General features: G+C 50.3%; 1 protein-coding gene across 1 annotated transcript in view; it reads left to right on the forward strand.

Annotated features, from left to right (window-relative positions):
• The window catches only part of CD9 (CD9 molecule), a 30993-nt gene extending 16888 nt beyond the window's left edge, over positions 1-14105 (forward strand). Inside the window, exons 2-8 of the mRNA XM_054574701.1 lie at positions 3900-4002; positions 10011-10108; positions 10761-10835; positions 11484-11582; positions 11723-11812; positions 12435-12518; positions 13604-14105. Of these exons, the coding sequence (XP_054430676.1) occupies positions 3900-4002; positions 10011-10108; positions 10761-10835; positions 11484-11582; positions 11723-11812; positions 12435-12518; positions 13604-13669 (615 nt within the window). The 3' untranslated portion in view covers positions 13670-14105. The remainder of the gene's footprint in view (positions 1-3899; positions 4003-10010; positions 10109-10760; positions 10836-11483; positions 11583-11722; positions 11813-12434; positions 12519-13603) is intronic.
• Positions 14106-16167: the final 2062 nt, after the last annotated feature.

Consider the following 16167-nt stretch of genomic DNA (forward strand, 5'->3'; position numbering starts at 1 on the left):
TTTCGAGGGCTCTGTGAGCAGAGAATTATCTGAGCATCTGCATCCAACCTGCTCAGAACCTACAATGGTGGGTAACAGCAAAGAGCAGCCATGGCAACTGGATGACCGGCATTCCTACCACATGTCAGTTATTAACCTGAGAGGAAACCATCAACCTCTAGGCCTCCCAGACCCAGTTTTCTTATTTTATGGAGTCCCTTAATCATTGACTGGATGCCCTTTATTAAAGGCCAGAGTTCTCTTTGATTCTTGCTGGTCCCATTTGGTTGCTTCTGGTAGCCAAGGAGCTGGGGGCAAGAGGCAGGTGAGAGGCTGGGGAGCCTCTCTGTGCCACACCAAAAGGTGTTTTCTTCTTGGAAGTGCCCTGAACTCCTTAGATAGTGCTGCCCACACAAACATGGAGGCTATTACTAGGTGGCGCCAGTTATACCCATTTCATGGCTCTGTAATGCCCCCAGCCATGGCGACCCCACCACTGAAGCCATTTCTCCAATAGCAATACAGAAAATGGGGCAGCTAATAGCTTACACGGCATCTTCTCAGGCCAGTTAACTCAGTAATCAGATCAGAAAGGTCCTCAGGGCTCCCGTGATCCTGGTGAGCCACCTGCTCCCAGTCCTGCCCCAACCGCCCTCCCCGCACACTTGTGGGGAGGTTTTAGGTGTGAGACTGAGCTCTGTTACCGCTTTTTTCCATTTCGCCAGAGCCAGCTGCTTTTCCTTCCCCAGTGCTGCGAAGCGTTCTGGCTTTGACAGCCAAGCAGCGTAATGTGAGGTTCAGGACAAGGTGCAGACACGCAGGACTCAGATTCCTGTGTCTGACCTTGGCCTTGTCCTTGTCTGGGGTGAGAACTGAAGTCTTTCCCCTTCTGGTTCCAGTTCTCCGGGAAATGTCCTTCCCACCACCAGTGCATGTGGACCAGATAAATGACTGGCCTTCTACAGATTGGCTCGGGATCCTTAACGTAATAAAAATGGAAGAGGCCGCCTTGTTGGAGGTTTGCTGTTTGGGAGCCTGGTCATTATCCAAGCATGGCGTCACCTCCAGAGAGACCCAGCCCCTGCCCACGAGAAGCTCCCCTGTGCTCGGTGTAGCCTTCCATCATCTTTTGTAGTTTAGTCCTTTCAGGTGGGGTTGTTTTTGTTCTTTTCCTCATGACAGGTTTCAGAACTTTCCTGGCAGAGGAAAGGGTAGGGTGGGTAACTTAATCAATGAGAAGAATAAAATGACTTGAAGAGACTTCTTTGATAAGGGCAAGCCTAGAACAGAAAGGACAAGAAAGGACGCTGCCTCTCTTAAATCGCAGGCGCCCTGGGTGACACCACCACGAAGAAGGGAGCCAGAGGGAGGACTGAGGGAAAGGTCTGTGGCTAAGCGCCCACCAGAAGTTAGAACTACTGCCGAGGGTATGCGAAGCTCCGGCCAGCAGGGTCCTCAGGCGGATGCTTCGCATCCACAAGGAAGCCTGCGGCCTTTCTTCCATTTTCCAGGGGTCTGATTGGGCCTCCGTGTGTTGGGGTAGGGAGGAGGGAAGCATCACCTTTCTTTAACTCTCCAGGGCCCCAGGGGAGCTAGGCCAGTGTCTGCACACCACAGAGTCAAGACCCATTTGCGCCCTAGATGGTGTGGCTCAGTTCGTTGGAGCATCGTCCGATAGACCAAAAGCCTCAGCTTCGATTCCCAGTCAGGGCATGTGCCCAGGTTGCGGGTTTGGTCCCCAGTCAGGACGAGTACAAGAAGGCAACAGTTCAAGTTTCTATCTCATGTCAATGTCTGTCTGTGTGTGTGTGTGTGTGTCTCTTTTTCTGTCTCTCTGTCTTTCAGTCTCTTTCCCTTCCCCTGTCTCTAAAAGCAATAAAAAAAAATCCTTGGGTGAGGACTTAAAAAAAGAGCCACTTGGTACTTAGTGTTTGCTTATCTATTGCTCGGCACACAGGGATGCCCCAGCAGGGCCCCACCACGTCCCTGCTCTAACGGCGGTGCTCCTGAGTCAGGAGAACCCGGTCGGAACTGGAGCGCCCAGGGGAATGGCGGAGAGACTCTTACCCCCGTGGAGCCATGTCTGCTGTCTTTGGCTTACGCCAGGAGACCCTCGCTCACCTGCATGGCTTTTCTTAATAAGAGAGAAGACCCGTCACATTTGCTTTAACCCAAAGCTCTCTAGTTTGTTTTAACTCTAAAATTCCTGCTCCTTCATGGCTGGCACCCATGAGTTTTTCTTTTCCGCACTGTCCAACCACAGGGCATGTCGTGTTGTGTCATTCTTACTGATGTCTGGCGATGCCCTCCCTAAGATGAGGACTGAGAGCTTTAGGAAGATGCGGAGTGACTGTCCAAGGGGGTAGGAGTGCAGTAATTCTCACTATCACTTCTAATACTTGTAATATATAATCTCATTTATTTTTAGCCGTACTTCGTAAGCAAGGAAGGGCCACATCTCACCATTCCTGCTTTGTAGGTGGGAAAACTAAAGCAGTAGAACTCTGAGCCTGGAACTCCAGCCCCTCGGTGGGGAAACCCCAGGGCAGTGCGCACCTCTGCGGGTGCGGGCAGAGTTCTGACTGCACTGGCGGAGGTCTCGGGTTGCCCTTTCCACTGTTGCCATCCTTCCTCTCTACCCAGCACATCCAAATCCACTGTCAAGTCATGGGGAAAATGAGGAGAGCAAAGAAGGAAGGAAAGAGAGGCCTGTCCACACCCCTGGGCTAGCCCAGCTCCTCCAGCAGAGAACCAAGCTTCCTGGAGAGCAGGGCTCTGGCATAGGGCATCTCGGTTGAAAAGGGTGGGCCGGCGAAACCTGGTGCCTAGGCGTTGGCCCATAGCCCACCCCCTTCATGCGTCCAGCTGGCCACTACACTGCAGCCTGAGTCACTCCCCAGCAAGTCCTGGTACGAGTGTGAGAGACGGAGCTCAGCTGGCCCTGGGGGTGGGAGGAGGGCTTGGCAGGAGGCCACAGGCATCTCGTTCAGCAGGGCCAGGCCAAAATTTGGCAGCTCAGCTGGGCTCTTTATTGGGAAAGTCTGCCCTTTACGGTCCAGTATCTCAACTTGCCCACCTACGAAATGGGATTTTCATAAGATTGGAAGACTGCGTGGAGGTTTCTTGTCTGATGTTTATAAGGATCACTTGTAAGGAAGCAGGTACCTAACACCTAGAACTGGGCAGGTCAGCTGGTAAGACTTCCCTGTGCGGAAAGGGAGAGGACCAAACGTGAACCTAGAGGGGACTCTGAGGTCTGACAAGGAATCACAGCTGCCCTCCTTCGTGCATGGCCGTGCCCTTGGAGCAGCTTTTTTTTTTTTAATTGTATGGTATAGACCCGGAGTAGTACATGAACAGTTTAAAGAATAACTACAAAATGAATATCTATGTCACTGTCACCCAAGTCAAAAGCTGGAATATTGCTGGGGCCCCACACGCTGCCCCACAAAGTGCTCTTGTGAGAAATCCCTCCCTCCTACCACAGGTCACCACCACCTGACTTTATAATAATCACTTTTTTTCCTTTGTCATCTATATACACCCCTAAGTAGTACAGTAATATTTAATTACATGGAATCATGTTGAATGTATTTTTGTGGTTCCTCATTTGTTTAACCTCTTGAGATGCACTCATATTATTGCACACCGCTACAGTCCGTTCATTTTCGCTGCTGTATAGTATTCCATTGTCCATAAAGTAACCCATTCTACTGCTGCACTGCTAGTAGGTAATCAATCCCAGCTTACTGACATTTTTAGTAAATGGATTGATCCCCCGCTCCCAACCCCACACTGGCTATGCTAGTATAAATACACGGGTGAGGGACAGAGACTGAGTGGAGGCTCACCTTCAGCTCTCAGGGACGGGGCTCTCCCTGGCAGCCAGGATTAATGCCAACATCCTGTGTTTCCTGCAGCTTACTGGGATTGCAGTCCTTGCTATTGGACTATGGCTCCGATTCGACTCTCAGACCAAGAGCATCTTCGAACAAGAAAATACTCATTCCAGCTTCTACACAGGTGAGCATGGGGAGACTTGGCCCCCTCCAACTGTGGAGACCCTGTGTTGATCCAGGTGCATGGCCTTGGGAAAGACATTTGCTCTGACCCCATTGGCCAGTCACGTCCCTTCCAAGCCTTGCTTTTGTGTTGTTGCGCCCATGAATTTGCATCTGATTGATGTGGTTTCTTTTTTCATGCCAAGTCTGGCCTTTCGACTATTCTCTGATGGGAAGTTGGCTCACTAAAGTTGCTGCCATTCTTGAGGGTTTAAGAGCCTCTGTTCTCCTCGTCCCCAATCCTCTCTTCATGTCATGTTTTCTCAGGCTTAAGCAGCTCCTGAATTCATAAAACTTTGTCCTGGGAAATCCACAGTGCCAGGAAAAGGAGAGGTGACTCCTCTCCCGCTGTTTGGATGGGAGCTCTGAGACTCAACAGACGTGCCTCCTGGATAGCGACAGTAAAATTAGTAAGAGACTAGCAGAGACACCAGCCCTCTGGCCCCCTAGTGCAGGTATAAAGGCCAAGTGCCAAGTATCATTCGGTCACTTTTCACCACTGTATCGCCACGTAAACACCTCTGTACAATGAGTGAGAGCGCTGAAGCCTGTCAAACACAGCCGCCCACTTAGTTCCTGGGACGGCACACAGAATCTGTGGCTCTCCTTTCTTCCAGGGCTGGGGATAGGAAACATTTCATTTGCGAGAAACAAAAGCAGCCCCCTATTTTTAGGATGGTGCTATCATGTCATCAGGCTCAAAGTGTAAGTTTGGTCATTTCCTCCCCACCCACCAAAGAGTTATTTTTTTAAAAAGATGAAGAAAACAGTCTGAAGAGACTTATCACCCAGGCCTTCAGGAAGATCGCGGTGGCTGCCCACATGCAGGCCCTCCTCCTGCCGCCCAAGCAGGCCCGGCCCACTTGGTTGCATGGCACCCGGTCTCCTGGATAGTTACCCTGCTTTTATTATTTTTGTTGTCGTCATTTGGGTGTGCCTCCCTATTGTGAGAAAAAAAAGGGAAAGAAAAACAATGTTTTTTTAAACTATGCACAGAGTCTTTAGGGAGCTGGTCCTCACAGTGCCCTGACTCGTGTTAGCAACAGCTTGCTTTTCGTGAGGCTGCGGCAGCCCCGGAATGCCACCCGGCTGCGCTGGCGGAGCCAGAGAGGCGGGGGCAGGCGGGGGCAGGCGGGTGCTGAGGGCAGACCCTGAGCGCTCGCACCCTGTCATGTCACGTCACATCTCACCTGGGAGCTGCGAGCCCTCTTTGGGGAGAGCACGGAGCGCGGATTCACTGGAGGAATGCGGAAGCCAGGCCGTCCATTCCAGGCAGGTTATCCTCCAGGCAGAGCCCCCAGATACCTCCATTGTTCTCTGCAGGGGGCCTGGCTCCCATAGGGTCCCCAAATAGCCCCTCTCTGTGTGCTGTTTACTCACTCACACAGGCTGTTATCTATAATGTAACCCTGGTAACTCTTTAAGGTACATGGAATGATTCCCATCTCATTGAAGAAACTAAGGCCTAGGGAGTTAAATAACCTGTCTAAGCACATACCCATCAAAAGGTAGGGCTGGAATTTGAACCTAGTCCCATGGTAGTTGCTTCTTGTATTACCTGTGCTAGGTTGTGGGCAGGTCTCCCCTACGAAGGAATAGAAAATAACTGCACTGACTGGATGTTCCCTAGGAGTGGGGACAGGGCGGGAGCTCTTTTGGTCTTTGACTTTGCCCAGAGTATAGTTGCAAGAGAGCAACCCCAAGTATGAGTGGCCCAGGCCAGCAGATGACAAGTGGGAAAGTCATGTAGAGTGATAGGAGAGTGATAAGCATACTGTTCGGGGAGTCAGGACCTGCCTCTGGGAACCTCACAAGATTCGGGTACCCTAGGTTATTGCAGGCCCTCCCCATCTCCCCCCCTCCCACCCCGACCCACACCATGGCCAGCGGTCCTACCTTAAGCGACCAGGTTAGGGATTTGAAAGCACAATCCCAAAGAGACATAGCAATCCCTAGTTGGGGGCCGGTGGCAGCTGCCCCCTTAAACTCCAACAGAGGGAATAGACCCTTTGCAGCTAGACCCCCTGCCCGGGAAAGGGCTCAGCTTGCAGAAGCGCAGGGAACAGAGGGCCATGGAAGTGTCACTAGAACATCAGTCCCCTGGGTGGCCACTTGGGTCTAGCAGAGCCCTCTGCCCTTCACTGAGTGCGTTGGGGAACTGAATAATTGTCATCCATGGGCAAAGAACAGAGGAGGCTTTATATACTCTGTCCCCTTCCCACTTGGACGGTGACACCAGCCTTCGTATTGACCCATCACCCCTCTTCCAGTAAAGTGCTAGCTCCACCCCAGCCACTGGTCCCAACATCAAGGAGTGACCATTCCTGGCACAGGGCCTCTAACCATCTGCAGGGCAACCCACAGGCCAGCCTGGCCATGCAGCTGACCCGTCAGGAAACCTGAAGGACCCAGAAGGACCGCAGCTCCCAAAGTAGAGACAGAATGCATAACCAGACAGAGAAGCAAATGAAAAAGAAACATTCCAGCATCCAAAACAGTCCACAGTGAACCCAGAAGAGCTGACAGCCAGCCTTATATAGGCCTTCCCCGCAGTCAGGCCCTGGGAGAGTCAGCCCGTCAGCAGCATTCGCAATCCCAGGCTGCAAACATGTTGGGGGACTTCATTTTCTTGGTCTCAGGCCAGCAGCCCTTCTTAACTCCTTGGTGTCCTCCCAGAATCCCAGAACACAGCCACCTAATGAGGGCAACCAGAGGCCGTCGTCTGCCACAGTCCAAGACGATTCCCCTTTTATGACGGGGTGCCTGACAATTTCCAGGAAACACACTGCCCACAGTCAGCTGACTTCCCTGTTCCAGCCTGTGGCCCGGGGCAGTTTGTTTTGTTGTTCTGTGCTGCTTCTCCCCCACCCTGAAGTTGGCAGAGAACACACGCCCACCTCTCTGAGGCAGAGAACTCGGGCCTGGCAGACGGGTTCTCAGTGGTGCCCGTTAATGAGAACGGCCTTCAGGGGGACAGCAAGGGACCAAGAGAGCTGTTGAGAGCAGAGTTAGGGTTCCTAGGAACCCTAATGATGTTAATTGGAGATAATAAACTGTCCCTAGGCAAGTGGTGGCCAGACGTTCTGCTGGATTTTCTTCTCCACACAAACAGGTGTGGTGAGGGCTTTTCACAAGATGGGGTTGAGGTGACCGGAGGCTGTGTTCTCTGCCCAGCCAAAGCTGGGAGCCCTGATAAACAGGTAAAAAACATGCTCCGTTTCTGGTGTAAAGGACACCCTGGCATCTGCCATTGCTACACCAAGGGCTTTTTTAAAAAGCTGGCTATGTCAGCCTGGAAAAAAAGCAGAATAAACAGCCCTTAAGCAAATTAATACAGTAATCCTAGAGAAGGCTCCGTGACAAATAACTTTTTCCATGAGTCAGGCAGAGAGCCTGCATTCACTTGTTTTATAAAGGGGACGCATTGTCATCTGTCACGGCTGGTCTTTGCTGACGAGCTCAGGGTGGAAGCTAGGAGGAGCCGTGCTAGGGGAATCCCTGGATGGCCCTTTTAAGAAGCAGCCCACACCCTCCAGTGGTCCCATGGCTTCCAGGGGGCAGCGTGCAGAGGAGCTACCCTGTAGCTGCTGCTAAAATCCCACAGCTGCCAGGGAACTGGGGAGGATGAAGCCAGGACACCCCAGATCCACAGCTGCTTAAGCAAGATTTAAAACCAACAAGATCCTTTGTCCTAAAGTCTTCATCTGCTAAGGCTGAGAATGAATATTTCATATTAACTGAGGCCCATTAAGAGGCGTGTCTCTCTCCCCCCCCCTCCCCGCCCCTCCCCGCCCCCACCCCGGGAAATGCATTTTCCTGTCACAGCTCCCTAATGCTGCTCACCCAACACCTCGACTTCTGCCAGCGTCTCTGGGCTTTTACCACCTGGGATCTGGACTTAGAGAAAACATGTCTCTGTTCATTCCCACTCAACGGATTTCACATGCTTGTAAATCCTTTTGATCTCTTAATACCTCCTATTTATTCAGCCCCTGCTATGGAGCTCAAGAGTGACTCATCTTTCCTTGTGTCACTCCAACGAGATGGGGAGGAACTGGGGCCGTGTCACTGGCGCGGCAGGCCGGCGTCCCCGCGTCAGCCCTCCTGCTGCCGTGCTCAGGCGCAGGGCTGCGCCGCCTCTCCGAGTCCAGCCTGCAGCCCCTCAGTATTGCCCTGCCTGGGAGGGTGGGACTTGACTTGGGGACAAGCCGCATTTGTCCCCTCGCCCAATCTGGGCCAGGCATGCACAGGAACAATACTCATATTCATACAACATAGGGGTTTGCCAGTGAACCCACGTGACTTGACATCACGACAGATGTGGGGGGAAAGGGGAAGAGACACAAATGCTCCCTTGTGTGCCTTCTGCCCGATGCTGCCCGTGAGCTTCAGCTGCAGGCTGTGGGGTGTGTTGCCTGCAAAGCCTCAGCCCCATACGAGGGGTGCAGATGTGGGACAGTGAAGTCACTGACACCTGCCAGGGGTTCTCACTGCAGCATGCTGTTGTGTATTGTGTCAGAAACATCATAGAATCTCTCACGTCCGGCCCCTACTTCAAGAAAGTTGTCCTGGTACCAGTTAGCAGGGAGGGATCAGCAAGTGTACAAAAATTCATCCTTGGTATTAAGGTTAACAGTAGCTCACATTTGTTGTGCACATTGTGATTACGTATCGCTTAATCCTCACAACAACCCCATGGTGGACATCACTACCGTCAGACAGAAAAGTGTTGCAGACAGATTAAGCGGCTTTCAGACCCGGGCGTTCTGGGCTTCAGAGCCGGTGTTCCCCGCAGCCCCTCCCAAGGGTGGGTAGCACATGCCTGAAAGCCGGGGAGGCTCAGGACTCCTCTGCCCGTTTCTCCATGCGGCCTGCATGCAGAACAACTGTGGCTTCTCCAGAATATAACTGTAAGAGAGGCCCCTCTAGGCATCCCCTAGGGGGTGACTAGGGCTAGTATACTCCACTGTGTCCCCTGTCCCAGGAATGTGCGTTATGTTGGGCAGAGTCAGAAACTGTAGAAGTCACTGCCCTTCTTAACATACCCTCTCCGTCAGTCACAAAAATTGAGGGCTGAGAAACAGTATCATTCACTGGCCTCCCCACCCCCCAACAAGAGGATTGATCCTTTTCACACCTAGAGTAACCAAATTGCAACAGTAAGATCTCTTTAGTGTGCTATAAGGGAGGGACCTTTTGAAATTTTCTAGCAAGCAGCCTCTCATTTTACTGATAAATAAATTGAGCCCAGGCGCAGGAAAGTGTCTTATCCAAAATCACACAGAAATTAGTAGCAGAGTTAGGACCAAATCGAGGGCCTCCTGACACCAGGCCTGTCTTCTTTGCACTGGAGTGAGCTACGCTACCTTTGCCAGCCTGCGTCCTCGGGTGTTAGTAACTGCGTGCCTCGCTGCCCCCGGCAGCAGGGTGGGAGGCACCCATCCCTTCTGGGAAGCAGGCAGAGCTGGCCGCCTGAATGGGCACAGCCCCTCGCTGCTGAAAGCTCGCACTGACAGCCTCTCCTGTCAGGTGGAGGCCTGCAGGAGGCTCGTGAGAGTGCCAGGAATTCACCCCGAGCTTGGAGGGTCCGTTTCAGTGAGTGCGGGTGGATTCATCCAGCCAGAAACCGCTGACAGACTGAACCAGTCTGTGTCCTGAGTAGGATCTGGGGGTTCCCATGGGAATTCCTGGTCCCAGTTAAGGGATAATAGGCACCTCCCAGGAAGGCTGAGGGTAAGGGAGGAGTGAGGAGTTGATGGGATGGGGTCCTAGAAGAGAGACTGGTGGGAAGGAGACTTGAGAGCCAAGGTGGAAGGGGCGGCGTTTTGAGGAGAAAGCACTGCCTTCCGGAGATTGGGACAATAGGGATGGAGGGCAGCACAGTCGAATAGAGGGAAAAAGGAATTGTAGGAAATAGCTGGGCCACCACGATGATGTCTCCATGCCTTGTCCTCTGTCCTCTCCCCTCAGGAGTTTATATTCTGATTGGAGCCGGCGCCCTCATGATGCTGGTGGGTTTCCTGGGCTGCTGTGGGGCTGTGCAGGAGTCCCAGTGCATGCTGGGATTGGTGAGTGTCCCTTCTGTGTGCCCCACACCCACTCCAGGGCCCCCTACCCCCAAGGTCCCACAGATGGTGGGGTGGGGTGAACAGGGCACCCCAAGGGCATGAGCGGCCCTCAACCCCCCAGGGTCCCTCCACACCAGGCCCTACCGCGGCCTCCTCGCCGCACAGCAGGCTTGTCCTCTTCCTCTGTGGTGATGCCTTCCTCCTCTTCCTCTCTGGAGTCTCTATCTTATCACCGCCCCAACGCAACTAAATGCCAGGACTCAGTTCATTTGCTCTTTTTCCCCTGAATCCATAGGTACATATGCCTTCTCTTGTTTCGAGAATTTGTTACAGTTTTCCTCAAACTCCAGAGTGTTCACTTCCTAGTTCCTCAAATCTCTGATTTTGTGAGTGAGCAAAGGTATTGTATTGCCGACTGGCTCCTAATTAACTCCTTAGAAATACCAGTTCTGGGCTCAGCTGTGCCCAGGTCTTCCCCTGCTTTAGCTGTCGCTTACTTAGGCTTAACTCTTGCAGTTCTGTGAACCTCTTCATTTGTGTCCCCAGATGCCCAGTTCCCAGAGAATTGTCATTCTTCCTTGTTCTCCAGAATACTCTGATTTTTCTGGTTGGCTAGGATTGTTCCTCACCCCGCCCCCTTTTTGCCTTCTAGTTCTTTGGCTTCCTCTTGGTGATATTTGCCCTTGAAATAGCTGCAGCCATCTGGGGATACTCGCACAAAGACGAGGTAGGTTTTTTCTGTAAGATCGCTTGGGACGTGCGGTTGATACGGGTTTGAGAGGTTGCGGATGCAGGATCATGAGGGTAGAAGGGTGTCGTCCTGGCCACTTTGGTCAGCTTGCATCATGCCTGTTATTTCACCACATTCCCATGTGCCCCTCAGAATGTGAGCTTCCTTGGGGCAGGGAATGTGAGCGTTTATACTACCCTGGGCGGGTATTGTTCCAGCCACTGCTTCCGGTTCCCTGAACAGAGCTGGCACATAATAGACATTCAGGAAATAGCCGTTGGGTCTGTGTGTGTCTGTGGGCGTCTCACACCTCAGCAACCCTTCCCCAACTCTTCTGGAAAGATGGCTTAGGATGATTATGATTAGATTGAGGAGATTCCATTTTGTCCTTAGAAAGAAAAGGAGCTGAGTGGGGCTGAAGGGACCAACCGTAGGGTACAGGAGAAGGGAAAATGGCAGGAGCAGGTTCATAGAGAATCTTGGGAAGAAAGTAGGGCCCCAGAGATGCTGAGAGAGCGGCAATCTGCTCAGAAACATTTTCCAAGCACAAGAATTTGTTGGCTAAGTGTGAAGAAGACAGAATGGGCACAGGTGACATTTGTTCATTTGTTCTCCTATTCTCTCTCATTTATCTGTCCATCATAGGTGATTAAGGAACTCCAGGAATTTTACAAGGACACCTATGAAAAGCTGAAATCCAAGGATGAGCTCCAGAGGGAAACACTGAAAGCCATCCACTTAGCGGTATGTCTTCTCTGCAGAGACGCCAGCCAGTCTGCAGAACACATGCACACGGGGTATTTGCTGTACCATACCAGCACATCTCTAGTTCAGTCATGTTTTATGTGTTTCTCTTACCCCCATCCCTGCTCTTCTCTCTGCAGCTGAATTGCTGTGGTGTGGCTGGGGGTGTGGAACAATTCATCTCTGACATCTGCCCCAAAAAAGATGTACTCTCAACCATCACAACTAAGGTAAACTTTAAGGGCAAGACTTGTCGGTCCCTGCTCACTTGCTCTGGGCAAATCCCATGAGGGTAGAAGTGAAATCTGCCCCCTCGTTCTGGGAGGACAGGCATCCAAGTGCTCCATAAATTCTTCCACATGGAAGATCCCAGGGTGACTGTTTCATTTCTCCCCTACGCTGGTGCCTCTGTGTCCTCAAGGACAGCAAAGACCAGACCATTGAAACAGCCAAGTGTTCTAGCTGCCTGCAATGATCTGGCACTGGAACTACCCACTGCTGCCCCACATCCTGCCCCCTGCTTGTAGGCCTGTAAATGGCTCAAGACTGGAAACTAGAACTAATTCTAAATCTATTCAGAATTAATAGGATGTAGCCTCAGATAATAAATAAACCCAAGCAGAGGCTTACCCCTCTTCCATGATTTCTTACCCAAATATAAGAAACTCACCTTCTTAAATCTCTTGGTTCTCCTTTCCACCCACCAACCAAAGCCCCTGAACACTCCTGCCCACCCCCCGCTTTTCTCTGGAACCACCAATGTTCTGAGTGTGGAACGGGTGCTGTGGGAGGAAGGCGGTACGCCCAGAGCAGGGTGTGTGTGTAACCAGGGTCTTGGTTTGCCCCCCTAAGTCCTGCCCTGAGGCCATCAAAGAGGTCTTCCACAACAAATTTCACATCATCGGCGCCGTGGGCATCGGGATCGCCGTGGTGATGGTGAGTGCCCTGGATGTGGGGCGTGGGGTATCCTCTTAGTAGTCAACATTGCTTAAGCGCATGCTCTGGCCAGGCACCGGGTTAAATGCTTACACATTTATCAACTGACGGAATCCTCACCATACCTACGAGGAAGGAACCCTTAGCATTCCCATTCTAGAGACTAGGGAATAGAGAGAGAGAGAGGTTGAGTAAGTTAATCAAAGTCTCGGAGCTCATGAGTGAAGCGTTTGGGATCTGAACTCAGTGTCTCCAGAGTCCCTTCTCTTAGCCAGTGAGGTTCCGGGGTAAGCGTAAGATGACACCAATGCTGCTAGCCCCCAGACCGTGCACGGGCGGATGTAGGACCACGCGAGGATCTAGATCACCCCAGACCTATTAGTTATCCTGGGATAATCTTCAAAACATGTTTTCATCATGCACCTGTTCTTTTTCCCAAGAAAGTAGTTCAATAAAAGCCACATGGATGTGAATTATTTCACCTAAAAGGCATCCAGGGGTGGAGAGCCAAAAGGAAGCCTGAACGCATCAAATGATCTACTCTGTAGTAATCAGTTCCCAGAAACCAAGGTTCCCTGGGGTCTCTCCTCCTTCCCCAGGAGGGTGTGAGGAGAGCCCTTAAGACACATCCCTCCTCTGCTCCTCACAAGGCTACCTCAAAAGAGAGAATTGCTTCCATTCTTAGTGGTTATTTGTCCCTCTCATCTGCATCTAAGAAAAGCTTGGAGTAGCTTTCAGTAAAAGGGATAACAGTACCTTTTCAAACAGAATATAAAACACACAAATACACAAAGGTGGAAGCAAAAGTCCCAGCCTGTGTGGACTGGGAATATCTGAAATTTAAGCATTCGGTTTAGCTCTGAGTTTGCCTCAGCCTGGAAGTTCTCCAGGGAAGTTGCTGTGTAGCTTGCATTAGCCAGTGGCTGCAGGCTCCCAGAATCCCTACAACTCTCCTGTTTTGACAGTTAACTCATTTGACCTCCTGGTCACCATTTTCCTGGTCCTTTGTCTCGGCCTGAGTGACTCATGGCTTTCCTTCCACAAAGCCACCAGTGCTATTCCCCCTGTTCCCTCCTGTTTTTCAGATATTTGGCATGATCTTCAGTATGATCCTCTGCTGTAATATCCGCAGGAGCCGAGAGATGGTCTAGAGTCAGCTCGCATTCCTGAGCGGGAAGGTTCGCCCCTGAAGACTGTTGGTTATTTTCCTGGGGTTTTGTTATTGTTTTTGTATTGCTGTTGTTTTATTTTTTTGCCACTAACTTCTAGTATTCATTTTGCATTTCTAAACAACAAAAGCAGTTATTCTGTGTTTATCTTTTTAATGCTTTATTCACTATTGATTAGTTGAGAGATAAAGGGATTTGGTTGGCTTTGGTTTATAATTTTTGGTTGTTTTTGCTTATTACGTTAAGCAGAAATCCTGCAATGAAAGGTACTATATTTGCTAGACTCTAGACAAAAGATATTGTACATAAAGAGAATTTTTTTGGTTTTGAATAGATTTAAAAAATGTCTATCAAATTTAATCAGATTGTAACTTATGTTGAAGACAATTTGATACATAATAAAAGATTATGACAATATCCTGGACTGGTTTGGGGGAGTTGTGCTTCCTTTATTTGTTTTTTAGAGCTATGTATTTTTCACATGTCTTTCAACTGCTATTTGCTTTAACTGCATTTATAAGAGAAGTAGTTGGAAAGTTGGTCTTCCTTCTTCACTAATCAAGAAATCAAGGTGTGGAGTGATGAAGGGATTCTAACCCAAGATCACACATTTATTAATAGTGTCAACACTAAAACCCAACCCAGGACTCTTGCAGCAGTGTGTTGTATCTTGGGGATACAACAATCATTGTGAGCTCCCTGATGGCAGGGACTTCGTTTAGTCACTGCTGTGCCCCCAGCACTTAGAACCTAGTGTCTGGTGCAAATAGCTGCTCAGTATTTGTTATCAATTAATATTTGTTGGTTGATAAATGAGTACGTACCCATTAGGGTTCAATCCAAGAAGCAGAATATTAAATATTATCTATAAAGAGGAAGAAAGAGAATTTGTTACAAGGATTTGACCCTGCACAATCATTGGAGCTGGCCAAACAGCCTCTGCAAGATGGCTGTCTTTGCATCTGACACTGGAGCTTGAAGCCCACAGGGCAGATAGGAAGGACAGGTGGATGTGAGTTGGCAGAGGGCAAGAACAAGCTAGAATTCACAAGCCCAAGATTTTTAGAAGCCACATCTGAACCAGTTAGCAGTAGCCCTGCGAGTCGTCACCATCTGGGAGAGGGGGTGGGGAGGAGGGAACAGCTCCTCCTGAAGAGAGACAAATTTGTGTGGGCTCTTGTTCCTCTGGTGTTGGTATAGGTCCTGCCGACGCCCTGAGCCTATGTGCAATAGTATAGCTAAACACACATTGTCCAAGAGTTGGGGAGGCTGCAGTGAGCCAGCAAAAAAGGCAACAATTTGTATGAGCTACAAAATGACTGCTGCCCTGGCTGGTGTGGCTCAGTGGATTGAGTGCCAGCCTGCAAACCAAAAGGTCGCTGGTTTGATTCCCAGTCAGGGCACATGCCAGGGCCAGGTCCCCAGTAGGGTGTGTGCGAGGGGCACCCAATTGATATATCTCTCACATACCTAGCCCAGTTTTGGTCAAATATCTTTGTCCAGTCCCCTGGCAGGTAGAGGAAAGGAGTGCATGTAGTAAAGAGCCAGCCACCCTCTGACCTATAGACTGGGCCCAGGACCAGAAGAGGGGAGGGATCATTGAGAGCTGGTAGACACTGGAAAGGAACCAGCTGGTCCATCCTGCATCATTCCAGTGAAACAAGCTTGCTCTGACTCCTGGTGAGCCTGCTCAGGTGACACTCTGAGGTTAAGCAAAACCAAGATGGTGCATAGCCTTCAGGACCTGAAGGGCTTTGGGAGCAAAGGCCTTTAGGAAGTTTTAGATCACAAAAAGGCAACAGACTCTGCCAATAGCAACAATTAGCTGTGGGTCCAGAAAGAATCTCCTTAAGCAAAAGAGGAATACACAGCTGAGTAGGTTGGCCTCTTAGTTCAACTGTTAAGGCAGCCCAGTGAAACAAATTTGAATAAAAACAGCTGAATAGTAAAAGGTTATTACCTCGCCAGGTGCCCTTCAAGAAGTGAAAATGCTTTGAAATTCCCAACTCCTGGCGCTCTCCTCTAAAGCAGAGTGGTGCAAGGGTGAGGCCAAGGTTTTGACTAGTGTATTAAGACACTCCAAGAGTACAGGGAATTTTTGTTTCACTAAAAGTCGTGGGCATCTCATGAGCTTCATGGGCAAAGATGGAGAGGTATGGGTGGGCTTACAGCACGATGAGGCAGATCCATAGCTGGGCAGACACTCCCATACAAAGGGAAAGGTCTCTATTAATGAGCTAGGGGACCCTGCTTTGCCCTATCCTGGCCAATGTTTTCAATGATAACTTGGAATGTTATTAAATACTGTAAAGTTCAAAAAGCTCTGAGAAATATCCAGTAATTTGGGTAACACAGTTATAGTTCAAAGAGAGACTTCAGGGTCTGGAATAATGTATTAAGATACCCAAATACTGTATCTTAATAGGAATAAATAACAAGCAAATGAAGTCAAGCAATCCACAGTCCCTAGCTTGAGTAGG

This window comes from Pteronotus mesoamericanus, unplaced genomic scaffold, assembly GCF_021234165.1.
Source record: "Pteronotus mesoamericanus isolate MK-2021 breed Mesoamerican mustached bat unplaced genomic scaffold, CSHL_Meso_final contig_263, whole genome shotgun sequence".
Classification (NCBI taxonomy): domain Eukaryota; kingdom Metazoa; phylum Chordata; class Mammalia; order Chiroptera; family Mormoopidae; genus Pteronotus; species Pteronotus mesoamericanus.